General features: G+C 33.9%; 1 protein-coding gene across 1 annotated transcript in view; it reads right to left on the bottom strand.

The window, feature by feature from the left end:
* The window catches only part of LOC115219258, a 568,773-nt gene that overhangs the window by 158,045 nt on the left and 396,867 nt on the right, over positions 1-13,861 (bottom strand). Inside the window, exon 2 of the mRNA XM_029789411.2 lies at positions 12,663-12,711. Within this exon, the coding sequence (XP_029645271.2) occupies positions 12,663-12,711 (49 nt within the window). The remainder of the gene's footprint in view (positions 1-12,662; positions 12,712-13,861) is intronic.

The following is a 13,861-nucleotide window of genomic DNA, read 5'->3' as shown; positions in this document are numbered from 1 at the left end:
ATAATTCTAGATCCGGATTTCTGAATTTGCATTTATGAATGCTTTGCCTCGTCAGTAGAATACACTCAGAAGATAAACATAAATACACACACATATATATATATAAATACAACATACGAATACTTACATATACGAACGTATACCTACATATATATGCACGTATGCATCATGGCCAGTTCAAAACGCCCGCCGCTTAATTCCATGTGAGATATGGTCAAAATATCGCCGCAGTAAATACAGTGACGAAATAAATTTAAATTTAAATTTAAACGATCTCATCCTTATATATATATATCGGCATTTCAATAAGTACTCAATCTCATACAGTAGTTCGTTTCGATACATGCTCTTCCTCTCCTCCTCATACTGAAAGAATATAACCGTAGTCTAAAGCAGACCGAATGTTCATAGATTTTCCCTTATGAACAGACAAGGCAAGAAATATAACTTTCATTTACCAGAATTATATATTTTTTATTAACACTGAATCATTATCGCAGTACGACATTTTCATATTTAGATTTGAACAAACGAATAAATATTATATGTAGATTTGTTCCTAAACGTGTCAAACACTAACTTCATTTTAGTATAAACAAAAAAAATTTCTTGTCTCATTGAATGCAGACATTGTTCAAACGTATTTAATATAAGTACTTATAATATTAATATTAATAATATAACACTAATGACTTAATTTTAATATTTAGAATTTTTAGAATTGGTTTTCATTTCAAAATTATCGCATCAGTATCAATTGTCCTCCCTGCCTTTATTTCCTCTCTGTAGAGGTGGAGTTATTAAAAGTATTTATAACTTCAACTATTGTTGCTGATTAAATTCTACAATTGGATTTATATGTTTTATTATTTTATATTGCACTAGATCCATATTGTACTTTACGCACACACACAGAAACTTATTATTATTATTATTATTATTATTATTATTATTATTATTATTATTATTATTATTATTATTTAAAACAGTTTGATCCAGCTTCATGCGACTAAAAATTTCGTAGACTTCTTACAGGAACCTGGCTCGTTTAGGCTCAGAATACTGAATGGAGAGGCGTAGAGGGTCCAAAATGGCAACTGGAAAATTGGCTGCTATTGGTCAAGGCGAGTGACATGGTGTTGTCAGAGTAAGATTGACAATACAACGACAACACTTCCGTTATACGTAGGACCGCGTGGCTGTACAGGAAGCTGGTGGCGTCTAAGAGTCTGGGAGTCGACAGAAGCAAGACAGGTGTGTGTGGTTATACCAGATGTATGAATATGCGGATGTGGGTGAGTTATTGGACTTCCTGTGCCTCTCCATTCGGTTACCTGAGCTTGAACGAGGCAGGTTTCTGTAAAACACTACAAAGCTTTAAGTCGCATGGAGCCGAATGAAAATGTTTTAAATAGCACTCTAATGTATTGAGTGCTTTTTTCTTTCATTTGTCCATATACTCGTACACACACACACACACACACACACACACACATATATATATCACGTGTGTATCGTTGGCGATTTTCTTCCTTCGTCTTCCCTTCCGTTCGACGGGAAGACGGAAGGCGAAGAAGAGCAAGGCTCGAAACGTTAAATCCTCTTTCCTTCCTTTCCTGAGCGTCTGATAATATAGTACATGTACCACGTCATCGCGTTATTGTTTTTCTTGTTTGTTCTTTGCTTGAATTCACTATAATATTGTATGTATGTATATTTATATATATATATATATATATATATATAATATATATATATACATACATACATATATATATACATACATACATATATATACATACATATATACATACATATATACATACATATATACATACATACATACATATATACATATATATATATATATATATATATATATATATATATATATAGTGTGGAGGCGCAATGACCCAGTGGTTAGGGCAGGGGACTCGCGGTTTCGATTCCCAGACCGGGCGTTGTGAGTGTTTATTGAGCGAAAACACCTAAAGCTCCACGAGGCTCCGGCAGGGGGTGGTGGCGATTCCTGCTGTACTCTTTCGCCACAACTTTCTCTCACTCTTTCTTCTGTTGGCCTGCTCGCTTAGCCGGCGGGGTGGCGTCATTTGAAGCCTTAAACTATGTAAAGCGCATTGTGACCAGCGATGTGTAGCAACATCTGATAGCCTGGTCGGTCACGGTCACATATATAGTAGTAAAACTAGTAACGAAAACTAGTAATAAAATCCTGCAGTCAATGCCTTTCACATTCTTGTGTGCAGGAACTTCATAAAAATACTAGTTTTGCGAGAGAGAGAGAGAGAGAGAGAGAGAGAGAGAGAGAGAGAGAGAGAGAGAGAGAGAGAGAGAGAGAGAGAGGGAGAGAAGGTGAGCGAGTAAGTGAGAGAGAGGGAAATATATAACACAGTTAACACAAGAATAATAAAAGAGGCGAGAAAGCGTTAAGTATGACCGAAATAAAAAAAAAATTATAACAAGAGAATAAGAAAACTGAGGTGCTAATAGGTCGCTGTTCTGTAACACAGAAATATAACTAAATCTTGAATGCTGAGATTTTAAAAAATGACACAAGTAATCACAGTTGAAATAGGGAAAATGTCTGAAAATGAGAAATTTATACTGACAGCATTTTACAGTATCATTATCTACCGTTCATTCTAATCTTCAATGGTTTCTCTTCTAACTATCATATTCCTTATCTCTTCTCTCTTTCTTTTCTTCATTATATTTTAATTCCTAAAGATGCTTCTTTAGTTTTCATTACTTCGCCTTATATCGATATTCGTTTGCCGAGCTAAGAAAAAAGCCTTTTAATTGTCATTAAAACAATATTCTGTGAATCTAACTACGTATGAAATAAATCTACATGCAGTTCTCATGATAGCTGAACTAACGCCCACATAGATAAAAATTGAGAGCTTGGTCAGCTAATGATGTATTTGTGTGTTTTTTTTAGATACAGGTGTATTCAGCAGATGCACGTAATAAAATAACAATATTGGTTGAGACTACTGATTGATTTTAAATAAATCGTGGGTTTGGAATACATGCTGAATCATGTATCTCATAGTGTATCCACAGAAACACCACGGATTTATAGTTTACGTTTATACAAGCCATAAAGATACGCACACATACAGACTAGACATCAATAACAACCATAATTCGAGCTCGACAACTGCTTTGTGGGTCGATTGTATGTGAAGTACTGTGGGGGGTGCATTCATTATGTATTTGTTTATCACTGTTTTATAACCATTACTATCATGAATTTCAGAAGGCGGTGAACCGGCGGAATCACCAGCACAACGGACAACACGCTTAGCGATGTTTCGTCTCTCGTTCTCAATTCAAACTCCGCCGTTCTCAAGTTTGCTTTTTAACCTTTCGCATCGATAAAATAAGTACCAGTCGATGCAATCGACTTTCTTATTATCCTTAAAGAAATTTCTGGTCATCCACTAAAATTTGAAACAGTTATCAGTCTTTTCTTGTCATCTTATTTATTTATCTATTTACTTTTTTTTGGTTATAAATAGAAACAAAATTTCTATGAACATTTTAATATATTAATTTCTTGCCGTTTTTGCAAACTCCCAAAATTGATTGAGAATATGTGTGTGTGTGTGTGTGTGTTGTATTTAGGAATGGTCATTTTGCCAGTTTAGCCAATAAAAACACACGCACTATATATTTGGTGTTAATTTGCTTCAGCTTTATTTATTTTTTTACATTAACCTTAATCTTATTTCGGTGTGTGTGTGTTTGTGTATGCGTGTGTGAGTGTTTCTTCCTTACTACTGTTTCACAACTAGTGTTGTTTTTCTACATTCTCGAGACTTAGCTGTCAGGTAAAATACACTGATTTATTTATTAACTGTATGGTGTTTTTTGTGCATTTTTCGTGCAGTTGTAGCTAGCCTTGTATTGTTTATATTTAAGAGTTTGTTATACCTATGTTCAGTTGGGAATTGCGTGTTAATTGATGTTAGGAAGTTGTGTGCTTTATTTGTTACAACTTTTAGGATAAATAGTAAGTTAAACCTAGATAACGTTTCTCTTTTGTTTGTCTTATGTATATTGCTTGTTTGTGGCGTCTTGGTACGCATTTAGCTTCTCTTTGGACCATTTGCTTTTAGAGGATCGTTAGCATAACGATGCTGTTTGGTTAAATACTTCTTTGTCATATGTAATTGTTGATATGCTCTGGCATATTATGCTGCTGATTAGGTTTTTCATCATCGATAGTAGTTTGAGTTTATGTTTATATAAAAAAATATCTTGCCAGGGTTTTGTTACCATAAATGCAGTGAACAAGAAATTGACCCGTTGGAAAATCATAACAAACGACGCTTTTCTTCACAAAAGGGCTATGTAATAAGTCACTCCTTGAACAGATACCTTTTAAAGTTTTGAGACAAGAATGATCAACTGAAAAACGACGAAACCATCATTTGCCTAAGATAAGCTGTTATCTGTTTCTAGGAAATTATACAACGTACATATTTGAGTTTTAGATATACAGCATGTTCTTCAATTAAATATTTACCAAGAGGGTTTTTTAACCACCTGACGGATACTTATGTGGTAAGAAGTTTTTTTTCACCTTGGAAAAACATTTTTTACTAATGAAAATCGTTCAGTTATTAAATATTTCCAAGGATTTGTTGCACCGTTGTTATTGTTTAACCCCAGGTTAGCTCTGATCGAGCAGCCTATTACCAGAAGCATTCTACCTATGACCATATCTTCCTGTCACAGACATTATTCCTCTCGGACAACATTCTTTAAGATGCTAAGGTGTAATTTCAAGGATGTGTAATTCGAGGGATATGTAGTATGAACAACAATGTAACTTTTTTGGTTCTTCCAGTGTAGGTCTGTAGTTTTATGTAAATGTTTCATTAGTTATATGGTACCTGTTATCGACTGTGTTAAGTATGTCATGGTAGTTACAGTTCATTCTTCTTACTCCGGAGCCTTAGGTGAAACAATCTTATATTTACTTCAATGTTGTATTTTAGCAGATACTAATTAAAAAAAAAAAAATTATTGAAATTTGATAGATTTCAGACTATTTTTTAGTTGTCACTAAAGTGACAACTGAAAAGGATGCATTTCAGAGTTATCTATCTTCTCTTTCTTGACCACAAATAATTCTTAAAGCAAATTTTATTATTCGCTACGGAGGTAATTGTATTTCATTAACACATTTTTAGCGGACTACATTACGTATATTAACATCCATTTAACTCGAACATTTTTTAAAAATCAGTGGAGAAAGTCTTTGTAAAGCCATCGAGATTGGTATAGAAGAAGAAAGAAAACCGCTTCTGATGTACATAATCTATCCAACAGGGTCCCGTACAACTTCAACTTACTCATCAGATACAATCTATCTTCACAGCTCCCATCTATCAAATTTCAATAAAATGGCTTAAGTCGACCACGCTAAAAATCAGTTGTCCAAGGCAATGCGTAGTGATCGAATCCGAAATCATGTGATTATGAAACGAACTTCTAAAGTAAACGGCTATGCCTGCGCCTAAGCATAATCGATAGCAAAGTTTCTTGCTAAAAAAGTTTGTTTTTCGCTCGGAGGTAATAAATATAGTCTTCGGAGTAAGGAATATTGAATTACATTTCGATTTTCTGTGGATATCATTGATTTTAAATGTAGGCTTTAGATCAATTTTGGTGCGTTGTGACGTTTTATACGTTTGCTAATTAAGTCTCTAGGGTTCACGGGAAGGCTACATTATCCGAAAAGATTTATTTTCTTCTCCAAAGCTGGTTTCTACTAGTTATTCTTTAGAATATCGGCAAATATTCTTATCAGCGGTATTTTATTTTTACCACTACAAGTATCACCTATTTTTGTAAGGGTTAATAATGCAGAGGTTTTGCTGGTATTTTATCAGAGCTATAACATAAACTTCCTTTGATTGTATCCCTGATTTAGAATACTATTATACGCTGGTGTTAATCGTTAATTTCGACTGCATGGTAGAGGTTTTTGATTTGATGATTACTTCATAATGGAACTGTGGCTATTCATAAGAAATTTGTTGGCCGCTGAAGCCTTTCACCATGAAGTAAAAAAAAAAAACGTCAGTTAATATCTCAATAGCAACTTTTCATAAGCCCCGCCCCGCCCCGCCCCGAAAAAACAGTATATTTTATCAGCATTTTATATACAATATATATAAAAATATATGAATTGATAGTTATGAACATATTTCAAGAATTTCAAGTTAACATAGATGCTATCGTTTGGATAATAAGAAATTCTAGAGAGAGCTGAACACCAGAAGGCGTTCAGGGAAGAATAGTTCCTTAAGCAAGGGTTTCAGCGTCTATCTCCTTATACTCTAAGCCTACATCCAGGTCATAACACTTGGACATCCCTTTACAGATACATTCTGTGCTATTGCTTGTGTTCAAGTTTGAACCATTCTAGATTGTTAGGCGCTCCAAAGCCAAAACATCTTGGAGTTCCGTTCTACTCAACTGATAACTAATTAAAATATTACGTGCATCCTAAACATATAAATTTGTAAATATGTGTGTGCATACGTAAGTGTTAGTTTGTATGGTGTATGTTTTAGACACAACGGAGAAAAAAAACTGACAATGTGTCTATAAGGAGATCTCTGCACGGTCACTTAATCTACTAGAATTTTCAACCAAATCTCCAACAAATCAAACCTTACTGTCTTGCTTATGCACTAACTGGAGAATCAGTTTACTGAAACAAGAACACACAGCTCCACGTGGTCCTTGTTATACATTAAATGAGATTGTCATGATTGGAATGACTTTCATCATAGATCTGGTTGATTAGACCTGACCAAAGGCTAAACAACAAAAACATGCTAATTAAACAATGACAAGACATTCATTTACTTTAACTAATTTGCCTTCACATAGCAACTTGAGAGCCAAGAATCAGTAATTACTAGCAATTAAATACAAACTTTACTCATTCTTCCTATTTGACAATATTTCCACTTGAGACAATGGATTTTACTCAGTTGGCTTAATTTCAAATGGAAAGCTTCATTGATTCATTGCAGGCAATGGTTGATAACATTTTCCGGAATCAAGACAGAGAACAATGTTAATAACACTTCTTTTAAGGACATCTCTTTAACTTGAATAAATAAAAACTGATTTTAAAGAAGGGAGTACATGAATATCTCCAAGCTGGTAATTTTGCACTGAAATACTGTTTAAGCATGAAAATAATATAATCTAAACGAATTAAGGTTATGAGAAAAACTTTGTCAGAACTACACCGACAATAAAGATATCTTAAATCAATACGAGGAAGACCTTATACAAACTCATATAATGAAATTCAAGACATTTAACAAAATCTCGTTACATTTAGAGTTTCAAAGGTCAAGACAAATGCTATGTTTCACTTAAGAAAAGGAAGTCAGTTCACTATTTATGATAATTGCGCTAAATAACAGTAACATTATGTCTCTTTTAGGCCTGGTGCTTATCCTTTTTACGATTGCAAGAGATAGCCTTGTCACATCCTGCCAAGCTAATCTAGTTTCAGAATTACGTTAAGAGCTGTACCCATAACATATCAGAATAGCACCCAGCATCTAACACATGAATTTAAAGAAGTAGTAGTTCTTGTTGTTTGAACAAGTAAATGCTCATCTGGTAGTAATTACCATGCCAAGGACTTTTTGGAAATTATTCGTACATAAGAGAAATGGTCTTCGTTATGAGAACATTGTCTTTCATGCAAGCCATTAAACCTCTATAGAAAGCAAGAACTGATGTTTCAAGAAAATGGCGATATGAAAAAATATAGCATACGATTCTCCAGTTAGCGCATAAGCATGACGTCATTTTCTACGACAAAAATGACAGCAGCGTATTAATTATTGACATAGCAATAGCAAATGACTACAATGTTGCATAGAAGCGAGCTTCAAAAGCTAATGAGTTACAGCGGCCTAACGGGTAAACTAAAAACATTATGGCAAACAGAGAATGTGTCTTTCATCCCGTTTGTAATTAGCACAATTAGTGTGATACACAATAATTTCATTAAAAACATATACAGATTAACTATAATTGACTGATATAGAAATTTTCTAGAATATAGCAATACTAGAATTTGCACGCATTGTCAAGGTAGTCTCAAATACCATGGACATTTTTGTGATTCATTTCGAAGACGAACAGAATTTTGTTGAAGAAAAGAGACGCTTCATGTACATCTCAAATCAATAGTAGTAATAATAATAATAATAATAATAATAATAATAATAATAATAATAATAATAATAATAATAATAATAATAATAATAATAATAATAATAATAATAATAATAATAATAATAATAATAATAATAATAATAATAATAATAATAATACCAGGAAACCCAAAACTGACAGAAATTCAGAAGATAGTGCTCATGGGAACTGCTCATATCCTACGCAAAATACTTTCTATGTAATCTCAAGTTTTAAAGCAAACATAATTTTCGTATGGTTTTTTTAGGCATTCATTAGTACAGCACTAAGTACAAAACCAAATATATGGCACCCTAGGCATAACACCAACATGAACTTCCAACTTGTTGTCTCTTGAGGTCTCTGGGTGAGACTTGGAGCCAGCTTGTGCAAATGTAAAGCAAAAGTCAAACATATAATTATAATAATAATGATAATAATAATAATAATAATAATAATAATAATAATAATAATAATAATAATAATAATAATAATAATAATAATGATAATAATAACAATAATTATTTAATAATGCTTATAGACATATATAACTTAACTATGATGTGGTTTTCCAGAGATAAATTCCTACGATGGGGTGACTATAGGTAGACTACTAGAGCTTTTTAAAACTTTGTTTATAAATTTCTATATCTTAGCTATGCTACTTCTAACTCGTCGACGTTCCTCTCAAAAACATAGAAGTCCAAGAAGACATAAAGATAACTACAGAAATGATAAAAAAGCTGTTAAGAAAATACCCAAATTGGAAGAAACCAGGACCGGATGAGGTCCAAGGGTATTGGATGAAGAAGCTGAGAGGACTCCATGAAAGGATAGAATAAAGGCTAGATGAGTGCTTGCAGGAAGGCGCAGTACCCAGCTGGATGACAAAGGGAAATTCATTGTTATGTTCCAAGGATCCTGAAAAGGAAAATATTGCATCCAGCTTTAGACGAATAACATGCCTTCCACTAATGTAGAAACTAATGTCGGTTGCTTTGGCCGGTGAACTGTACAGATACTTGGGAAAAAGTGGGCTGCTACCCATTGAAAGAAAGGGTGCCGAAAAAAGAACCGGGAAACGAAGATTCAGTTCTCAATCGATATTCTAATTATCAGGAACTGCAAGAGATGACATACAAACCGGAGCTTTGTTTCAATAAACAGAAAAGAAAAATAATAATAATAATAATAATAATAATAATAATAATAATAATGATGATGATGATGATGATGATGATGATGATGATGATGATGATGATGATGATAATAATAATAATGATAATAATAATAATAATAATCTTTTCTACTACAGGTACAAGGACACGGCCTGAAGTTTTTGATCGATTACATCGACCTCAGTATTTGATTGCAATTTATTTAATCAACCCCGAAAGGAGTGAAAGGCCAAGTCGACCTGGGCAACTGAGAACGTTAAAGAACCGAAAGAAATACCGCCAAGCATTTTGTCCAACAAACTAGCAATTTTCCACTCCACTACTACCAACAATATAATCTATTCAGAAATGATGGCATCAATCATAAAAATGGGGATAAATGTGTAAAAAAGAGATAATTGCAAGGTTTTTCAGCATCGGGGTTTAGAATAAACAAGCTGAGATTTATATTTTTGGTTTAATAAATAATTTTCATGCGTGGAGATCAGTAAATTGTTTACATCGTGTGGAGTGTGTATCTGGTTTCTGTAATCGTCTGGAATTCTCTTCGCTATTTGACATGCATCACAAGAAAACAGACGTTACCTTGTTTCAATATTGTTATACAAAGCATCTGTTAATTGCTTTTGACGTGTCTGTTAGGACTGTTTGTTGCAAGTGGCTTCTGAAAAAAGTCTGATGGAAAACTCATCACAGCCCTCTTACCCATCCCCTGTGTGTGTGTATGCCAGTGTAGATAATTACACAAGTATAAATGACATAATAGAGGAGCAATGAAAAATGGTGCATATTTTACAAATTATCTGGGGCAAAATGCAAAGACTACAAACAATCTAAATATAGAATCATTCAATGCAAAACAATAGCAACAACGAAATCCCAAACAGTCCCTGAAGAATTGACATGACGAGCAGCAATATATGCCCGAAATACTCTCCCGAACGGTTTTGTTAACCGAAAAACTGAGCTAATCATGAAGGTAATCGCTGGTTTAAAACAGAATGTTTATATATAAGAAATATTTGTACTCAACAACAAAAACAAACGAAAACCAAACGAAAACTTGTGCTTTGAAATAGTATGACTATTACATAATTCTGCAGAACAATGTGTATTTTGGTGTTCTTCAAAATAGTTTTGAAATTTGACTCAGAGAGAGAGAGAGAGAGAAAGAGAGAGAAAGGGAGAAAAAGAGAGAGAGAAAGAGAGAAATGGAGGGAGGGAAAGAAAGAGAGTACATGAGTTGGACAAATCAACGATTGCTATGTTAGATTCAAATTGGTTCCTCTATTCGGTGTAAGTCAGAATTATACTTGAGTCTGTCAGTCTGTCTGTCTGTCTGTCTCTCACTCTCTTTCTATTTCTCTCTCTCTCTCTCTCTCTCTCTTTATATATATATATATATATATATATATATATATATATATATATATATATTTATTTATTGCCCACAAGGGGCTAAACATAGAGAGGACAAACAAGGACAGACAAAGGGATTAAGTCGATTACATCGACTCCAGTGCGAAACTGGTACTTTATTTATCGACCCCGAAAGGATGAAAGGCAAAGTCGACCTCGGCGGAATTTGAACTCCGAACGTGACGACAGATGAAATACCGCTAAGCATTTCGCCCGACGTGCTAGCGTTTCTGCCAGCTCGCACAAGTGCATGGTCAAGCGAAAGAAAATGGCACTCAACACATTTAGTTAGGAGTTACATGTATTATTATCTAAAACACATTTACAGTATTTGCTTCAATCAAATTAAAGTTTCGTGGACTCCCAACAGAAGGATGGCTCATTCAGGCTCAGATTACCGAATGGAGAAATACAGGAGGTCAAGGTCAAGATGGCTACTAGAAAATAGGCTGCTATTGGTCAAGGTGGGTCACATGCTGTTGCCAGAGATAAGGTCGGTGATTCAGCGGCACTAGTTTCGTTAGAAAGAAGAATTTCTTGGACCACGTGGCTGGAGGACAACAACAACAACAACAACAATAACAACAACAACAACATCACTTATGGAAATGTAAGGATTAAAATTCGGTTTCGCAGAAAAATGAAAAACCGCCAGGAGTATATAATGATCTCTACCTGACATAAGTTTACAATGTTTTGAGGTGTAGCATATTAATCGAAGTTGCCAATTTTATTGACTCAAGAAAAAAAAAATGAAAGTAAACTCGGTCTAGGTTTCAAGTCAAGTATACAGAATAAGATACCGGAATTCTTCAACCTAGTATGTTACTGTTTTGTCACAGACTTTCAAGATTAATTAATAAAAATATACTTAAAATGTTTGAAGAAAAATTTTTTGAAATGAATTGAAGTTCTATAGTCAAGAATTTCAGCATCTAAGCTTATCGAATGACAATTTTCAATAAAGTTTTTAGTAGATGGAATTAGATTATTTGGAAATAAAATAAAACTGTTTTGAAGAAAACTAAAATAAATGCTTTGAGACTGATAAAGACAGGATAACAGGTTGCCTGGCGCTAGGTGATTCAGTATAAACAGTTTTCATAGATTAAAACAGATGAAAGAAATGTTGGATGCCTTAGGCATACTAAATATCATTGATCGATCAGGTGGTTCTTGTGACACCAGTTAGCGTCATACTGATAGTTTCTGACACTGGTAGTGATTGATCTTCGCTTATCGATACAGATAAAAGCAAAAATCAACGGCAGTCACTGAGTCGAAATTCCCCGAAGGTTGGAGTGCATATGTATATATATATATATCTCCAACCCGCAAAAAAAAAAGAGAAAAACTGTAACCCCAACAGGTAAATCTAAAGTATATAACAACATTTGTGGTACATTATTTCAGTTAAGGTTTTGGTCTTAGCTAATAAGTAGCTAATTATACAAATTGTACACACCTCGAAAAGATTCGGTTCATTTCGTGTTATGCCGATGTTAGAGAAGAGTCCGCAATCCTTTTCTAGGATTGAACATTCGGAATGCTGTCTCTGCTAGTGTGTCTAATTGTTTATGTTGATGTGGAATAAAGGTCCAAAAATATTTACTTAAAATACAGATATGGTTATTGAATGCACTCACACAAATAAATTTGCGTACAAAAATATACAATTAAAAGTTTCAATACAATAATATATTACATTAAATACGTGCAATACATATACTTGCATTAATGAGCTATTATCTGAGAGGAAAATATCACACACACAATAGAAGATTTAAATAAACAACCTACTTTTATTGCACCGGCACTTAGAAGCTCATTTTCTTCATTACTTGCACTCCTGGAAGAAGAGAGGGAGAAAGAATTAAAGAAAATGATTTATTACATGAAAGTTGTTGAAAAATGCAAACGTTATTAAGTGAAAGGAAATATTTATGTCTTACAATTCATATAAAATTTCTTGGTATAATGATTTCGAATTAGTTATTTTCTTGAAATTTGTGTCATCATCGACCGTACTTCAATAAACTTAAATTAAAAATAAAATCTAAAACCTGAAGTACATGCGCGCGCACGCACACGTGCACACACACGTGCACACACACATACACACACGTGTATAATTAGAAAGCACCAATTCCTTAACTAACCACACTTAGTTAAGACAGGAGTCTACTAATTAGCTTCAACGAGACTTCGACGATATTCTTGTATTGAAGGTAAATTAAAAAAAATGCAGTTTAAAAAAATACAATGAAAATAACTAGGTAACATATATGATATTTCATAGTGTTTTAAATTCTGATTTTCATGGCTTCTATTGATTGTACAGTTGATATAATTACAAAGATAGTAAGATACTATAAATTTTCAGCATGCCATGTATCAAAGTTTGAAAAATGTTGACATATTTTATTTTACGTTTTAAACTAATAAATTTGTAACATTTTTTGACATCAGAATTTAACCCACTTAATCCGTGTTGTTTAAGCCCCAAATCGGTATTGAGTGAACATAACAAAGGCATTCAAGCCACCCCGTCATTTTAGAGTTATGTAGAACTATATTATCCAATAATAGTAGAAGGTGATTTGAGTGAGACTTGACTGCTCTTTCTAGATGGTCGAATGATCAACTAGAGGTTCCCCTTACAGATTTCATATGCAAACTATTCTCGAAAGGAAACAAATTCATATGGCAGTTGCTAAATCAAACTAGCATGAGATATCAGCACCATGTAATATACTCCCGCTGTTTAATGCTTCAAACTTTGAATACGCTTTCACCTGCATGGATTTCTAGTTATATTGCAGATGATATCGCATGTGTGGAGGCACATGGCCTAGTGGTTAGAGCAGCGGACTCGCGGTCAGGGATCGCGGGTTCGAATCTCAGACCGGACGATGTGTATGTTTATGAGCGAAACACCTAAGCTCCACGCGGCTCCGGCAGAAACTTCTGCTGACTCTTTCGCCACAACTTTCTATCAC

Source organism: Octopus sinensis, linkage group LG14 (assembly GCF_006345805.1).
Source record: "Octopus sinensis linkage group LG14, ASM634580v1, whole genome shotgun sequence".
In the NCBI taxonomy this organism is placed as follows: Eukaryota; Metazoa; Mollusca; class Cephalopoda; order Octopoda; family Octopodidae; genus Octopus; species Octopus sinensis.
The sequence above is the reverse complement of the archived record's forward strand: the minus strand, read 5'-3'. Positions and strand labels throughout refer to the sequence as shown.